Source organism: Perissodus microlepis, chromosome 3, assembly GCF_051167445.1.
Source record: "Perissodus microlepis isolate ML-2025 ecotype Zambia chromosome 3, ASM5116744v1, whole genome shotgun sequence".
NCBI lineage: Eukaryota > Metazoa > Chordata > Actinopteri > Cichliformes > Cichlidae > Perissodus > Perissodus microlepis.
The window spans coordinates 30,226,940-30,243,863 of record NC_140463.1 but is presented as its reverse complement, the minus strand read 5'-3'; the positions used below and the strand labels follow the sequence as shown (position 1 = coordinate 30,243,863).

General features: G+C 41.5%; 1 protein-coding gene across 3 annotated transcripts; it reads right to left on the bottom strand.

Moving 5' to 3' along the window:
• Positions 1-9,171: 9,171 nt before the first annotated feature.
• LOC146391123 (prostaglandin reductase 1-like) lies at positions 9,172-13,835 on the bottom strand. Of its 3 annotated transcripts, XM_084923969.1 has the most exons (10): positions 13,733-13,830; positions 13,192-13,283; positions 12,977-13,103; positions 12,832-12,877; positions 12,696-12,755; positions 11,868-12,035; positions 11,157-11,463; positions 10,953-11,058; positions 9,629-9,747; positions 9,172-9,528 (listed from the first exon to the last, which is right to left on the bottom strand). In XM_084923969.1, the coding sequence occupies exons 3-10, from the start codon at positions 13,080-13,082 to the stop codon at positions 9,418-9,420; spliced, it is 1,023 nt and encodes a 340-aa protein (XP_084780095.1). In that variant the 5' UTR covers positions 13,083-13,103; positions 13,192-13,283; positions 13,733-13,830; the 3' UTR covers positions 9,172-9,417. The 3 variants fall into 3 exon arrangements, with proteins under 3 accessions (XP_084780095.1, XP_084780094.1, XP_084780096.1); XM_084923968.1 differs by lacking the exon at positions 13,192-13,283 and having other exon boundaries at positions 13,733-13,835; XM_084923970.1 differs by lacking the exon at positions 13,192-13,283 and having other exon boundaries at positions 11,190-11,463; positions 13,733-13,835.
• Between the last annotated feature and the right edge of the window lie 3,089 nt (positions 13,836-16,924).

The following is a 16,924-nucleotide window of genomic DNA, read 5'->3' as shown; positions in this document are numbered from 1 at the left end:
ACGGTCATTTGAGTTTCAGACTGCACACAGGGACTCAGTGTGGAGCCCAATCAGTGTTTTGACTTTCTGCACAAGTATCTGTACTTGTGCACAGATAAGAACGAGTCCAACATGCACCAGACAGACAGATAAACATGTATTTGTCCATTTGGTAAGAGCAGCTCTGAAGTCCTCTGTGTTAGTCTGATAAATGCAACATTTCATCTTATTATAAAATAAATGTGATCAACCTTTCTATTGATTTTTAACCCTTTTCTTTATTTTATGTATAGCAGTAAACTATTTTTTAGAATGACTCACATAAAACTGGTGGGAGTCAGAATAAAGAGTCAAGAATCAGGTTCTTAAACCCTGAATAAAACTACTAAAGTCTTGCATGGCTGATTTTTTAAATACCAAATGTTTTAACATATAACAAGTATTTTTAACAAAATGTCTTAAAACAATGCCACTTGAGTATTTTTGCCTAGTTATCCAAAATAATGAGATAAGTGCACCTCAGGCTGTTACTCAGGTATGTGAAACTGCTGTGTCATCAGAAGTTGTTTTTCTTGTTAAGGGTGAGGTTTTTTCTGGATCCAGTCTACAGAAAGTATTCACACAGTTCATGATACAGAGAAAAATAAGAGTTGGTGGACCTTCCATTTACGTTGACTACCTGAAACACAGAGGTAGGAAACCCCCAAAGACCCCATCCAAAATCTTAGTAACCTAACCTGCTTCCATACAGCTGTTTTCTGTGGACTGTCTTTCACTTTGGTGAGTTCTTTCTTCTCCTGCATTGTGTTGGTTTTTATACATCACATTTCATTGTCTGCGTTTACCCTGAGGTTTAAAATACCTGTGTGTTTCACTCTGTTGCCCTTGTGAAGCACTTGTGTAACATGGATTACATTACTTAAAACATATCCCAACTTATTTGTAGCATGTCTGGAAATGTTTCTCAGCTCTGAGCGACAGGTCACTCCTGATGTATGACTCAAAAACCAGCACATTTCAACAAACTCAGATTAACCCAGATTAAGAGCAGCTGAGTGTGTGACTTCTTGTCACAGCACAGGGCTGACAGGACTTATAAACTTATAATGTACATAAAATACACAGTGACTTAAAATAAATCAATAAATACACAAACACTTCACCTTCCTCAGACTGCATGACTAACTGGAACCACTCAATGTCGTCCAGTCGTTCTCTAAAAGTGAACATTAACTTTCTTAAAAGTGCTTTAAAAGTCCAAACACCCACAGCTACAAACATCTGACTGGCACTACCCCCTCTAGCTATCCTGACCACAAGGGGCCAGTATATAATGGTATGCAACAAACAAACATAAATAAAATCACTTAAACTGGAAGTGAACAAAAGCAGAATTAGTGTTAAACTGTGTTTGCCAGCACATAGAGCTCACATCATTGTCTGTATATGTCATCATCATCATTTATTTGGTCAGTAGTAAAGTAACCGAGGTATTTGCCCTTTTTGAAATAGAAAATGTGTTAAACCCCTGGACTAAAGAAAAAATGCTCCAAGTGGGCGATGTGCTAATTTTCAGATGGCAGGTCTACATCTAGAATCAAAATGAGCACAAACACCAACAACCAACGTGAAGCATTAAGAGGAAACATAGCAATGTCAAAAAGGATCCACACATTTGGGCCACAAAATAGATGTAAATTGACTAAAATAAGACACAAATCAGACAAAAATAGATGCAGCGTGATCACAAACACACACATGTTGGCTACATATTGATGCAAAATGACTAAAACCACACGAGCAACACTTTCTACATATTTGACAACAGAAGAAAAACACAAACAAAGTTGGAATGTATTTTTAATTTAGATTTTTTTTATTTCATGCCAAATTAGATATTTTAAATATCAAGCGCCAAATCACAAAGTCTCCTCCCTGTTTGTACTGTAAGGTCAAAACCCTACAGTACTACAGAGAACCCCCAACAATCAAATGATCCCCCTCTGAGCAAGCACTAGGCGACTGTGGGGAAGAAAAACTCCCTTTAACAGGAAGAAACTTCCAACGGAACCGGGCTCAGAAGGGGCGGCCATCCGCTGCGACCGGTTGGGGGGGATGGAAATCAAAAAGGAGACGAGATGGCGTGAACTACAGTTGTTAAAATTTGGATTAGATGCTAAAATTCTGCTTCAAGATGTTAAAAGAAGCAGGGCAGCGGGGGAAGCCAGGATGTCATTTTAATCATCTCTGGCTTTAGTGAACCACCTAAAGGGTTTTCGCAGAGCTTTTCCCACTGCTGAAAAAAACCTGGAAATTTTGGACTTTTTGGGAGGACTGGGGATGACTCCGAGGTGGATTTTTAGATGTTTTATCAGAGCCTCATCAAAAGACGCATCATTTGCCATCGCAGCCTTTAACACATTGTCTGGGGAGCCAAACTCCTTGATGAGGCATTTGGCTATTTTCTTGATTAACATTTTCCTGTTATTTGTCAGACTTGTGGCGGACTCTGTGCTGCTGAGTTCAGGCCGCATCAGGTCATTCACACGGTTGATGACCACCTGTAGTTCTTTTGTAGTAGATGCGGTCCTGGCAAAAAAGTTTTGAGTTTCACGTTTTGATTTTTTGATGAGTCTCATCATGAGGATAATGGTGAGGTGATTGCAAATTTTCTCAGCCTCAGAAGACGACACTGATACAGAACGCATCTCTGACAGGTCAGAGGAATCCTTGAGAACGCCTGAAACGCTGGCAGAGCATTTTTCTGGGGTCATGCTCCCAGATTTTGGTGTCTGGGGTGTCTGATCAGGTTCCACAGAGCATTTTTCTGGGGTCATGCTGCCAGATTTTGGTGTCTGGGGTGTCTGATCAGGTTCCACAGAGCATTTTTCTGGGGTCATGCTCCCAGATTTTGGTGTCTGGGGTGCCTGATCAGGTACCACAGAGCATTTTTCTGGGGTCATGCTCCCAGATTTTGGTGTCTGGGGTGCCTGATCAGGTACCACAGAGCATTTTTCTGGGGTCATGCTCCCAGATTTTGGTGTCTGAGGTGTCTGATCAGGTTCCACAGAGCATTTTTCTGGGGTCATGCTCCCAGATTTTGGTGTCTGGGGTGTCTGATCAGGTACCACAGAGCATTTTTCTGGGGTCATGCTCCCAGATTTTGGTGTCTGGGGTGCCTGATCAGGTACCACAGAGCATTTTTCTGGGGTCATGCTCCCAGATTTTGGTGTCTGAGGTGTCTGATCAGATTCCACAGAGCATTTTTCTGGGGTCATGCTCCCAGATTTTGGTGTCTGAGGTGTCTGATCAGGTACCACAGAGCATTTTTCTGGGGTCATGCTCCCAGATTTTGGTGCCTGAGGTGTCTGATCAGATTCCACAGACCATTTTTCTGGGGTCATGCTCCCAGATTTTGGTGTTACAGGTAATGGAACAGATTCTCTTCCACTGCCATCTGAATCTGTGCTTTCCTTTGTTGGGGTCCTTGTTCTTTTAATAATGTTCTGGATGTCTTCCACAGTGACAGAGACCTTGTCCTCAATCATTTGATCTTGGTCTTCGTTCTCCACCCAGAGTAAAAGTTTTTGTAAAAACTTTTCTACTCCGTCTTCTACGAGGACATAGAGGACTTCAGCAGAAAAGGGACGCTTAGAGCCATGTGCTGCCTGTGGAGTGCTTGAGATGACGGTGTCTGAGAGGGATCTACCCATTAGAGGTTCGGGGATTTGATATAGCCGATCCGTCATAAGTAGATCAAACACTTTTGCCGTTAACTCCACAGTAAAATCTCTGGTTGCCTCACTGTGTCTGTTTCCCACTGTTTTGTGGATGAGGAAGAGTTTTTCTTTCTTTGTTAATTTCTCAAATAACTCATTAACGTCTGATCTAATGTCGTCAAAGTCGACTGGAGAAGCACGTATGTAACGAAGCAGTGTGTTTCGTGAAGGGGCTCGATGAGCCTCTGTACTGTGGGACCCCGGGAGGCTGAAAGCCACACTTTCATCCGAGGGCACTGTTTCATACTTGTGGAACCTGCAAATGTTTTGTAGACAAACAACAAATTTCCTGTTTGCCTTTATTACTTTTCTCAGCTCTTTTTTCATTTTTTCAAATTGTTTTTTCGCAAACATGGAAAAGCGGTGTTTGCATGCTTTGAGCCCGGAGTGAGAGGTGGATGGCAAACATCTGGAGAAGAAGTCTCTCAGCTTGTTGATAATTAATCCTGCATGAAAGGCAGGTTTGGGTAAGCTACACCTCTTACAGAGCTCTTCGCTGCTTGAATCCATGTTCCCAAGTATCTCGTTTACGATGTCAGCTGCAACCACTTCTGCTGGGGTTGGAGCTCGGATACTTTGGCTTTCTGCAGCTGGTTTTATTTCTTCTTGTTCTCTTAGAGCTGATTCGCCCGGGAGCTCAATTTCTTCCTCGTCCTTATCTGTCATCTCTCCATCTGAGCTCCTTGATGACAGAATCACAGAAATCTCTGTGATTGCTGATTGCACTGACGTCTTTGAATCCGTACTTTCTGTACCGGAATCAGACCCGCTTGGCACGCACCTGCAGCGCAGCTTACGTGCTACATGCCTTTTAAGGCACGAAGCAGCGTGAGAAACCATGCGGTGCAGCTTTTTAATATTGCTTAATTTCCCGCTAACATAAACGGCGGGGTCTTGCGGGAGATCGGGGCTTTCGCTAATGAGTTTGACTGTTGAGCTGACCTTTTCGGAGATCTCTTCCTCAACCATCCGGGTCAGCTCGTCAGCGCTCTCATGTCGCTGTTCCGGGACGTTAAGAGAGCTGGCGATGGCGACTAAGATCGAGTCTCCGAGGGATGGGCTTATTTTCCCCGCATCTACAGGCTCCGGATCTTCCTTCATCATGCGATCCTGAATAACAGGAAGGGCAATTTGGAGGATTCTGCTAGAGGCGATCTGAATGATTTCACAAATCATATCAGCGAGCACCGCTCGGACGCCCGAGTCGCATGTGCCATTTTCGATCATGCTCCACTGAACTCCAGAGAGACTTTCAAAGCACCTGTTGATAGGTGGCATAATCTGGTCTGGTGTGACCACGACTGAATTTTCATTTTCGCTACGTGTTGTCATGGTTGTATCGCACGTTAGATTTTCTGAGTTTGAGAGAACAGCTGGATAATTTCCTTGTTTTGAAGAGCGCCGACTGTTGAACATTTGCAAACAGATGAGCAGTAATGTTTCTGTGTGAGAGCCCCTATTTAAGGCTTTCCCTGCCTGTGACGTGGCTGACGGATCAAAGCAGAAAAGAATTCCTTTGACATTCCAGTGACGTAACAAAGAACGCACGCGCACACGGATAGGTACGGTGGCCCTGAGAGGCCAAACGGACTGCAACTTCAGAAAACACTTGCAAAAAGAAAAATGCTGCAAAAAGAAAAATGCTGCAACGTGAGGGATGTTACCAGAAGAATGCATCTAGCCTGCCTGGATAGCATCTTGAGACGAGCTGATATCCAGTTCTCTACCATCCACAGATAACTGGAAAATGTGCTCCAGACATTTTCATTCAGGTAAGTTCTAGATATGTTCATATTACTCTTTATAGCCTTTTAGTTTTATTTTCAATACATTCTGTCATAGCAAATTAGAACAAACATCCTAGGTGATTTTCTATTTATAGAGTTGCTAATTGTTTTTCATTATTGCAGCAAACCAGCCTATGAAATGGATGAAACACATCCTGACTGGGTTCCTATGGCGTTATTTTTGTGCCACTATTCTGAGCCCATGTAAAAAAAAAATTTGAGCGCACGTAAAAAAAGTTTGCAGGTGCAAGTGTTGTATTTTGAGGAGAAATTTATTTTGAGCAAAGAAAAGCTGAATTTGAGTGAACAAAATTCATTCCTGCATGCAAAAAATGTATTTCAATGTTTGCTATTATCCACACACACACAATAGCAGCCCCTGTCGCTCAGGTTTTGCATTTGCACTTGCTCGCAATGTGTTGCTCACGCTCTCAACATTTCTGCCCGTGCGTGCTCAACTCTTTCTGTACACCGTTATATTTGTGCCACAAAACCAGCCAATCACAGACTTGGATGCAAAAAAATCTGATTGGCTGTTCTGGTCTCCAATCAGCTCGAAATGACGAAACGCAATATCCCAGAATCCATTTCGTCCAAAACTCAAACGAGGCAGTGGCGGAGGAACACAGAGTGGCAGAGTTTGAAATATTACTCTGTCTGGGTCACAAAATAACCTTTTTAAGATATTTTCATGTAAACTTCAAATATCTGCTCGATTTATCAAGACATCACATATTTGCATAAGTGGTCTTATGCCAAAGCACTGCTGCTTGTTGAGAGTAAGAGCCATACGCGCTTTCACGTCAAAAATTTGTCATAAATAAGTCTCCAATAACACCAGAAAAAGTCGCCAGATTTGTCGCTTTTTAGAAAAAAAGTTGCTAAGGGGGTCTGAAAACCCACTAAATATAGCGACAAAGTCGCTAAGTTGGCAACACTGGTTCCAACCATTGAGTGTAGAAAACATGGACGACGCGACAGCTCCCCAAAAACGAAGCCAAAACGTCTCTATCGCCCACTGGTGTCTGGCTGCAGCTTTATTGATAAAGTTAAAGAGAAAAAAACAAAAGGATTAATCACCCATGTAACTGTGTCACTATATATCAGCATTAACAGGACCTCAGTTTGGTGTTTCACAAAGCTGCTGATCTAAGACCTGCACAGCTTCCGTTTTAAACACTTGATGTACTCAGCTGCATGAAGAGCACGTTTGAGTTTCTCTAACACAATTAAATAAAACCTGATGAAGGTCAAAGGTCGTCACTTGTATGTTGAACTACAAACTTGTGATCTGGAATTCTTTCAGTTTTTTGCAGATGGTGTGTTATTTACCATAAAGTGATTCATACCAGAGTAACCAGAGAGGATCATATATTTTTAAATATATAACTTTCTACAGGACTGAATATATTATCTTTATGTAAAAGTCCTGAGCCTCTGGGGAGTATCCGAGTATTTATAACATTACACAACATTCACAGTGTTGATGAAATGCTGGGTTTATCCATCTTCTGGGGCCGGCCTACAGAGGAGTGCTGAAGATTTCCCTGTGAGGGAGCTGCTGGTGAAGATCATGAGTCCTGCTTGATCAATGCGATGAGCTTCAGTGTTCCTGTTGTTTCTTAAATGAAGCCTCTCTCAGTGGGTCAACAGAACTTCTGGCACAGGACAGCTGTGATGAAAGAAAGGCAAGAAGTTTCTCCAAACCTCTGGACCCAGGAAACCCAGCTTGGTCCTGATGGTCTCCCTCACTAGTTTCTCTCCAGGGTGAATGTAGCTATTGATATAATATGAACTCTATTATTAAATGAAAAGAACAAATTAGACTACACTACTGAAACGTTCTGCTGATGTTTTTAAAGTTTTCATGTTACCAGGCTGTAGAGATTTAAACAGTTTTAGATCCATTACACTCACAGTCTTCTGTTAAAATCTCAAAGGACAGCATTATATTTTTGATATTAACAGTAACTCTGGGCCTCTGTGGAGTGTGCAGCTGATCTCATCGCTGTCTAAAAATGGATAAAAGATAAGAAGTGCTGAATCATTCAATAATACAGACTATTAAGAGTATTAGGTGTGTAGCATCGCTAACTAGCTAGCAACAAGCCTCCAACACAGTGCGTATGCTAGCGGCTAATCTAACTAACGAATTAACAACAGAGTGATTTTAGATGTTTTAGAACTATAAGATGATAAGCTGTGTGTCTATTTTTTTATAACAGTGACATGGTTGTATTTACCTTAATTAAACGAGTCGTCAGTCGCGGTAAACCAGCAAAAAAACTCGAGCAGCCGGGCTACGTAAAAGTGTAGGGGGGCGTGTTTGCGGTCACGTCCAGCGGGTGTGTGGGCGGGAGCGTTACACAGTCGCTCCACCTCAAGTCACTACTGCGCAGACTCTGGCTCCAAATTTGCAAGACGGCAGCCTCCACAAGCGGGATATTTCGGCTTCATTTTTGCACAATGGGAGGAGGCGGTGCCGCGTCGTCCATCTTTTCTACAGTCAATGGTTTTGATTGAGAGCCTTTTTTTGGGCAGCTGGAGAGGAGAAGTCTATCTTATGGCCAACCACTGACTGTATCTTGGTCATATTACCCAGCAAAACCCAGTATGCAAGTTCATCTGTAACAGTCCTTGTATAACTATATCAGGCTTAGTCAATAGCGGTTGGTCTTCAGGGTTTCTACTCCACTGCCGTTATTTCATACGGGTCCACATTTCCAATGCAAGGTATTTTTTGCAAGTACCATCTCTTTGCATTTGAATCTGTGTCTATAACGTCCTTTGTCTTTTTAGCTGCTTTTAAGTATGGTTTGTAGCAATCTTCCTTCCAACATAGGGGGGGGGTTTCATTCGCTGAAATGGTGCCGCGCTCCCACAATGCATTGCGGCGTGACATCACCTACAAAGTCCTATACCGATACTCTGAACAAAAACATAATGTTTCATTGTATTTCATAATACAATATATAATTCTATTATGTAATTGTAATAATAGAGCTTCATAATGATTACAGGACATCAGATTACTTGTTCTTCTTGCTTAATGATGCAGAATAATCATATAGAAATAAAAAACCTGAAGTTTTGCGCTATTTGAACACGTTGCCTGCCTGCAGCACTAAAGGACTCCGCAAGAGACGTCTGTTTTGCCCTAGCAGCACCTGTCCCTCTCCTCCTCTTCAGTTTGCTTCAACATAAGCTCGTCATATTCTGTGATATGATTTACTCTGATGTGTTTGACGAGGTAAGTGGTGTTGCCACAACACCTCACTGTGATGCCACATGCATCGCAAACCACGTCTTGACTGTTTGTGGAGGTAAAATACGTCCACACATGACTCCGTTTAGGCTCAGTCACTGTTGTGAGTGCGCACGCCAGGGGCTGCGACACATTTATACAGCTGTATTTCACATATGACTATGAAAGGCGTAAGAGGAAGTAGTTCCTTCCCATTTAGACGATCCGAATGATATAGTTTCTTTTCACTGTGTTCCTGTTAATGAAAAACTACAAATTTACCCCAAAGTACTAAAATATCGATATTTTAATATGAGAATAGATTCTAGAACCACAAATTTTCAATTCTAGAGATTAAAAGTTTCACTCTTCCAATTGTGGATGGTTTGTTTCAGATGTAGCTTTAATGATTTATTATAAAGTAATGCTGTTTAGATTAGAAATCACATTTCTAAATCCCAGAGTTGCTTTAATCTTTGATATCATTGTGATTATAAAAGTAATCAGGAATTTGAAATGTTAATGTGAAATTATTGTTTTCCATAGTTATTGATTAATCCTTCATTAATTCATAGATTGTGTAATAATGGCAGTTATTAGTAATGCTGGCTCTCTTGCATTGAACTCTTCAGACTGCGACGACGGCCTTGCCGATGTTTTCTCCCTGCAGCATCCCCATAAAAGCAGCCGGCATGTTTTCAAAGCCTTTTGTGACGTGCTCCCGACACTGCAGTTTGCCCTGTGCACACACAATAAATGGATCACAAATACAATACATCAAAACAGAAACATGGGGAAGCATGTTTACATCTTTACTTAAAGGAAAGGCTCACACTAACCTCTTTCACCCATGCTAACAGTCTCTTGAGGGTCTCAGGGTGCTTGTGCTCCCACCTACTTTGCAAGAATCCCTCCATCTTCAGCTCCTTAATGATCATGGTGAAGTAGGGATACGGACCTAAAACACAGGTCGTTCAAGAGAAAAATTTAACCCATCTTTCACTCACAGAAACTACAGTTCATGTCTACAATAACCATCTGTGCGCCTCCACAGCACTTGTGGATCTTTAGCAGTGCAGCTTCTCCCTCCAGTGGAAAAAACACATTAACTCAGAAGAACTTGTTGCAGGTGTATTAAATGCATTTTGTGTTCTTCACAGTGCTGTGTGTGGGCCTTTTGGGTCCAGGCCCCTTCACTGTTCCCCTTCAGTCTAATACCATCTACATACCTTTATACCTGTAATTCAAATGAATTCCTAAAGTTTGGTCATGAAAGCTCTGAACACCCCAGTTGGCAACAAGAATGAGATCATTCATCAGTGTGCGGAGAGCCGACTCACAAATTATAAGTAAAACTTGATCTATACAGCATGTTGTGATATTTTTATTCAAAAGTGCTTCACAACAAAAATGCTGAACATAAAAACCAGAGTCTGGGATACACTGTTTTCAGCCTTGAACAATGTACAGACAGCATGCCCTGATCACATGACCTCAGGGAGTAGCTGGTTATGTGTGTGTCATCCCGGGCCGGGGTGGTTTGTTTTAGGTTTGCCTTTTTTCACGTGAGATGTAGGGTTTTGTCATTTTTAATCTTTTAATTATATTCTTAAGTGTGATTTTTAGTTCTTATAGCTTATCGCATGCTTTTATTGTGAAACCTGTTTTTAATCTGTTTCCGGGAGTCACCTTACACCAGGGGTAGGCAACTGCAGGCCTCGAGGGCCGGTGTCCTGCAGGTTTTAGATATCATCCTGTGTCAACCCACCTGAATCAAATGATTAGTTCATTACCAGCCTGTGGAGAACTTCAAGACATGTTGAGGAGGTCATTTAGCCATTTAAATCAGATGTGTTGGATTATGGACACATCTAAAACCTGCAGGACACCGGCACTCGAGGCCTGGAGTTGCCTACCCCTGCCTTACACTTATCACTAATCATCCTCATGTGCGAGAGTTCATGTCCTGGAAGGACTCCGCCCTTGACCAATCAGGGTGAGCTTTTCAGTCACCAAAAACCAATAAGAGGGTTTTGAGAGTGCTAGACAGATGTGGTGGTCTGCCTGGTGGTCATGTCTGTGCACTAACCCTGGTTGTTCCCTAGCAGGAACAAAACTCTCAGGAGTTTTTAAAATAAAAAGTAAGTTAGGGCAGTAACAAACCTGTCTGGGGTTCACTGTCATTGTAGGTGGAGATACTTCCACACACAGCTATTCTTCCAAAGTTCTTCATCTGCTGCAGGACGACATCTGACGAAGGGCCACCCACCTAAAACAAAGCAGCAGTGTCACTTACATACATCATAACATGTTGTAAGGAATGCAGTGTGAATGCAAGAGAAGAGTAGAGCAATGATTAAATATTACATGCAAGCTTGAAACTGCACCACCACTGCTCACGTTTTCAAAGAAGCAATTGTATCCTTCAGGTGAAGCCTTCCTCAGAGCCTCCTCCAGGGAACCCACAGTTTTGTAGTTGAAGACCTCATCAAATCCCAGCTCTTTGAGGTAAGCCACTTTGGCATCAGAGCCCGCCGAGCCCACCACCTTACAGCCCTTGATCTTGGTGATCTGTCCCACCACGGAGCCCACCGCTCCAGCTGCAGCGTTCACCAGCAGGGTCTCGCCCTCCTTTAGACCCAACACATCTTCTATCCCATAAACAGCCGTCAGCCTGCAGAGAGACAGAAACAGTAAATCCAGCTGTTGCCTCTTTGATTGCCATATTAATTATATCCACAAAGATCACTGCTTACAAACTCTGCTTCAGCTCATTAGCAAAACATCTGGAGTTAGCCACTTACGTATATTCTTAAAATAAAACTATTTTCTGCTCATTACTTACTCTGGTGTCTATTACCATGTTTAGCTGACCTCTTAAACACCTTACAAACACTTAAAAGGAAAGTCTTACATCACTAAGATGAATTTCTGAAATGCTTTTAGTTTGCATTTAAGATTCAGCTGATAAAACTTCACATCGATCTATCTGCTGGAAGAGTCAGAACATCCTGCCATGATTTAAACATCCAATAGAAAGTGACTTTGATCCATGCAGGTTACTTAAATCTGTCTTACCCGGGCATCCCGATGGCACCCAGAGCCAGAGACAGGGACACATCTTTAGGCCACTCAGGCAGGATGGGAGTGAGGCCGGTCCCATCACTGAGTGTGTGGGTTCTCCACCCACTGTCACTCACAACGTGGCTTCCCACAGGAAACACTGGATTTTTACTCTGGATCACTCTAAAGGAAAACAACAACATAATATTAAAACAAAAACAAAAAAGCTTTCACCTGTTTTCACTTCAGTCTGTCCTGTCACTGGGATAATTCAGTTTGCGAACAGTCAGAACACAAAATTAATCTGTGCAAATATTAATTTTGGTGGTGGGCGTCTTTGTTTCAAGTTTGTTTTGGTAACAAAGTCTTGAAGTTACCTGATCATCAGTGTGATTTTGTGCTTTTTCACATTAATCCCGACATTTCAATCAGGTTAATCTGCTCCCCAAGCGAGCATAGCAGTAGGAATCTGTGTTTCTTTTATTATCTGCATTTTTGAATCCCTGGCATAGAAAAATGATATACACTAAATGTTAAAGCAACAAAGTAAAGGTACAGTTGTCTTCTCAGATTCTTCTATGATTTCAGCTGTTAATCAGGCTAGAAAGTTTCAGTGTTTCTTTTCATGTTCAGCTTGAGACTTCACAGGAACTTTACTTATCAGAGGGTTTATGTCACTGTGTGCATCTTTTACACAATCTCTGGTGTTTAGATTTGACTTTAAACTCCAATAAAGACTCCAATAAATGGTTATTAACAGCAGATACAGACTGTGTCAGTAAACGTACACATCACAGCACATCATGTAAGTTTTCTGTGTGCAGGTGTGTTTGTGTTTCTTACTTAGCCACCTGACCTCCGATCATCACATCTCCCTCCTTCATGTGGGTTTTGCTGAAGGGCCTGTTGGGACCAGCAGTGTGTTACAATATGTATTTATATCAGGAGCATTAAAGTAGTTCAGTAACTCTCTGATCACCTCATGTACGGGTCGACACTGAGAAACACAGCTTCCAACAGCACCTCTGTAAACAAAACTAAACTCATTTAAAGTGCTCGATGCTTAATGTTTGACAAAAACTGAAGAAGGTGCTCTCCTGTAGAGAGAAAGAAGAAAGACGTACCTCCATCTTTGGGCTCAGGGAGCTCCTCCACCTTCAGCCCAAAGTCGCTTTTCTTTGGGAAGCCGTCAAAGTGCTGAGTCATGACCCATGACTTAGCTTTCACCATGATTCTTCTTTTTTATGGCAGCTGTAAAGAAATATTGCCCGTCACTGTTATCAACAGACATGAAAGTGCTGAGTCATCCAGCGCTGTGCAAAATAGAGCTGAATAAAACCTGAAGTGTGACGTTCACTCTGTGACGTTTAGCTGTGATGAGCATCAAACAGCACAAATCATTTTCTAGTTTAGAGTTGATGAGTGACCTAGCTGTGGTTATAAGAACAATTCAAATGAAATGCAGACATCTTTATCACACAAACACAAACATTCACACACAAGTTCTTTGAGTGCTGGGAGTAGAAAGAGAGTGGTGTCCATTCACATACAAGTATACACACTTAAAAACAGGAAGGATCTTTCTTTCCCAAGAAACGAAGAAAAAAGGGGAAGTATAAAGTTTAATGCGTTTGAGTTTCAGACTTTAGAACCACAGTGAACGTATACTTTCTTTGTGTTTTAATTAAACAATGGTGAAACACAATACAATGGGCCATTAAACTGTCGTATCAAATATTTTATGGTCGGTAGCGAGATAATGGCTTAGGCAAAGGCTTAAAAATGATAACTAATCCCTGCGTCTGTTTGCTACTTCCCTCCAGCGTCACCTGATCCAGAAAAATAGTATTTAATGCATTTCACTAACAGCTCGAACTCACCAGTCGCCTCTCTTCTCACAGAAATAGTAGAAGGTGTGGGGTCTGTGTGGGTGGAAGTGGGCAGAGACGGGTTTGTGAAAGCTTAAAAGAAGACATGGCAGGAGATGTCCTTTTATTCCTAAATCTGATTGGCTAAAAGTATTGTGCACACCTTCTGAGCTGTGAGAGAGGGTACCCTGCCAATAAAGTTCAAGATATTTACTTTAACTTTTACATACTGTTCGGGTTAAATTTGAGCTATTTTTGAAATTTGACAGCAGTAAAAAATAGTTTAATTCTTTTATTCTGAAATTTTATGACTTTTCCTAAAGTACCAAAAGACACAAAAACACATTTTTTCCTAGACATTCAGTGTGTTCTAGAATCAAATTTGACCTGTAGCTATTTACATATCTATTCAGGTCAAACACATGGAGCTACCCACTGTGGCGACTCCTTGTTAATAAGGAAGCAGATAAAAGCAGCTTTAAATCCTTTACTTCAAAACAAAACAAAACTCTGTTCTTGCCAAGTTTTGAAGTCTGTAAATCTAAATCTTCTAGTTCTAAACCACATTTTATTGTTTTCAACAACAACAACAAAATGAAATATATATCAGAGGTTTGACTTTTAATGCTCAGGGTTACAAAGCAGTGTTTCGTGAAAAAACAAAAACCCTGAGATTAAGGAAACTATGGCTTTTTGTTTTTTTCCTGACAAAGATATCTCGCTTAAACCCTGTGCCAGTTACCAAGGTAACACAATCTGTGATCTTAACCTGCTCTCTGGCAGGTTTTCTTCAACAAACTCTCCCCTCCGCCTTCAGTCAATTTCAGTTTATTGTCAGAGCACATATCAGAGCGCATTAATATGCAAAAGCTTTTGCTGAAATCCCAGATGGAAACATAAAAACGAACAAACTAAGTTTCTCCAGCTTTCTGGGTGGCAAGCCAGCCGTCAGTTTGGCACCAGTTTCACTGCACTGGGTGAAGACTAACTTTAAAGAGAAGTGTTGGTTACATGCTCTCAATAGATTTAAAAGTAGAAAGGGAGGCAGAGCCTTCAGCTTTCAGGCCCCTCTTCTGTGGAAACTCAATAAGACTCAAGAAGAAGTTTATTGTCATTTCGTATGGTGTTACCCAGCCTGAAACGAAATACTGTTTCTCACCAGCTTCTACAGTGCAATAAATACAGTCCAATAAACAATGCAGTTTAAAAAGAATAAGTTTAAAAAGAGCAGTAAAAAGGCAGTAATAAATTGCAAAAATAGTTATGGATAAATAACATAAAATCTAAATTCTAAAACAAACTCAAGTCATATTCATTCGGGTGGATAGCAGCAATCCTTTCACGGAAGGGGATGATTAAATTAGGTCGTGTGTGTATCTGGGGAGTGTATTGTATGTGTGTACGTGTGTGTGCGTGTGTAGGTAGGGGGCATTACAGTCCGTTTGTGGACCTCACAGTGTAGCTGTGTGAATGGCTGTGTGGGTGGGATGGGGGCAGAGTCCGTTTATCATTCTCACGGCTTGTGCAAAGAACCCTTCCAGCATCCTGGTGGTTCTGCAGCTGATGCTCCTGTACCTCTTGCCCGACAGCAGGAGGGAGAACAGGCCATGCGAGGGGTGGTGGGGGTCTCTGATGATGGAGATAGCTCTGCGTATGCAGCGCTGTTTGTAGATCTCCTCCAGAGATGAGAGAGGGGCACCAACAATCCTCATGGCAGTCTTAACCATCCTATTAAGTTGACGCTTCTCGTAGGACTTTCCCAGTTTTTGAGTTTAGTTTTCGCACTACTTTTTTTTTTTTTTTTTTTAAATACACCTCTGCATTTCATCATTATTTATTGTTAATCTCTGGCTCTCTTCACAGGGTGTCTTTTGTCCAGTCTTCCTCTCATCACCCCTAACTGGCAGGGACAGATGGTTGCTCCTTCCTGTACCTGGTTTTGCCAGCGGTTCCTTCCTGTTAAGAGGGAGTTTTCCTTCCCACTGTCACCCAAGTGCTCGCTCGTCTGATTAAGGGTTTCTCTGTATTATTGTAGTCTTTATGTAACGCAAAGTTAGATAAGGGCTAGTTTTATTGCAATTGGTGAGTTTACTGACTGACGCGCAGAAGAAATCGTTCTTTATGGAGCCTAGATGGTGTGAATGACGAGACCAGAGACTGCAAATTCTTGTTCAGGAAAACCCAAAAATATATTGAATAAATGGGGGAAAAGGGGAAATGGAACAAAATAATAAATACAAAACACAAAATAAATGTACCACAATTAATTAATAAATTAATGTTGTGATTCTCTGTGCAAGAGTCCTTTTGGTTCTTTTTTTGAAGTTTCTTTTAAAGTTCAATTTTAAGGAATTCCTCCTTGGGGTCCAGCTTCATGTAATGGGCAAAATAGGTCCGTAATCCAAAGATGGCAAAATGGGTGAAAAGAGGGGAAAAGAATGGTCCTACTGGCTCGCCACTTCAATATGAAGATGATCAATTCAGTGTGGGGAAAAAAAAAAACCCTGACCTGTAGGCCAGAAAAATGTCCATTAGCACATCAAGTTCAACAAATCATTTTTTCTGTAATTCTGTGCAACAATGTGAATCATCATCATATTTCACAAAGGTACAATGGTTAAATTATTAATCATTTTGGCTACGTAGCATTGTATGTACATTCCAGTAGCGTTCACTACAAACAAATACAAAAACGACAATAAAGAAACAGACAGCATAGCCGAATTCAAGGCAACACATAACAATAATCAGTCAACTGCATTTTGTTTCAAAGAAAGCCCATTTAAGTGCTTAAATAAATAAAAGTGTTCAAAAACAGCAGTTTTCGAACCGGAGTTCTGCTCGCGGTGGGAACGCACAAAATGAAGTAGTTTTAATCGCGGAAACGATCGACTCGTTACTGACAACTAAAACGTTGTTTTTGGTAGATGTTAAGGACACTCACCGCTGAGGTGATAAGATTTTATAGACGAACTGAGGGGAGAAAACGCTTTTTTTACAACGACGTTAGCTTACAGCCACAGCAGGAGTCGAACCCGGAAGTATCCCTCCACAGCCGGTTTTCATCCTTGCCGCGACGTGGGAGGAGCAAATCAGGAGAGGGACCTCAAATCAGCTGACGTGGGTCATGTGACAGTGCGTTGTTGATACCGGTTATATTTACCTTAAAATATAAAGCATCTTGGGGTAACTGTTGCTGTGAAG

What these genes read in the sequence shown, in the direction of transcription:
- LOC146391123 (XM_084923968.1), bottom strand. Translation starts at nt 13,082, where the DNA reads ATGGTGAAAGCTAAGTCATGGGTCATGACTCAGCACTTTGACGGCTTC. An exon ending in AGTGTCGACCCGTACATGAG is followed by an intron (nt 12,756 to 12,831) that starts GTGATCAGAGAG and finishes TGGTCCCAACAG; the next exon opens with GCCCTTCAGCAAAACCCACA. An exon ending in GGTGCCATCGGGATGCCCGG is followed by an intron (nt 11,464 to 11,867) that starts GTAAGACAGATT and finishes GTCTCTCTGCAG; the next exon opens with GCTGACGGCTGTTTATGGGA.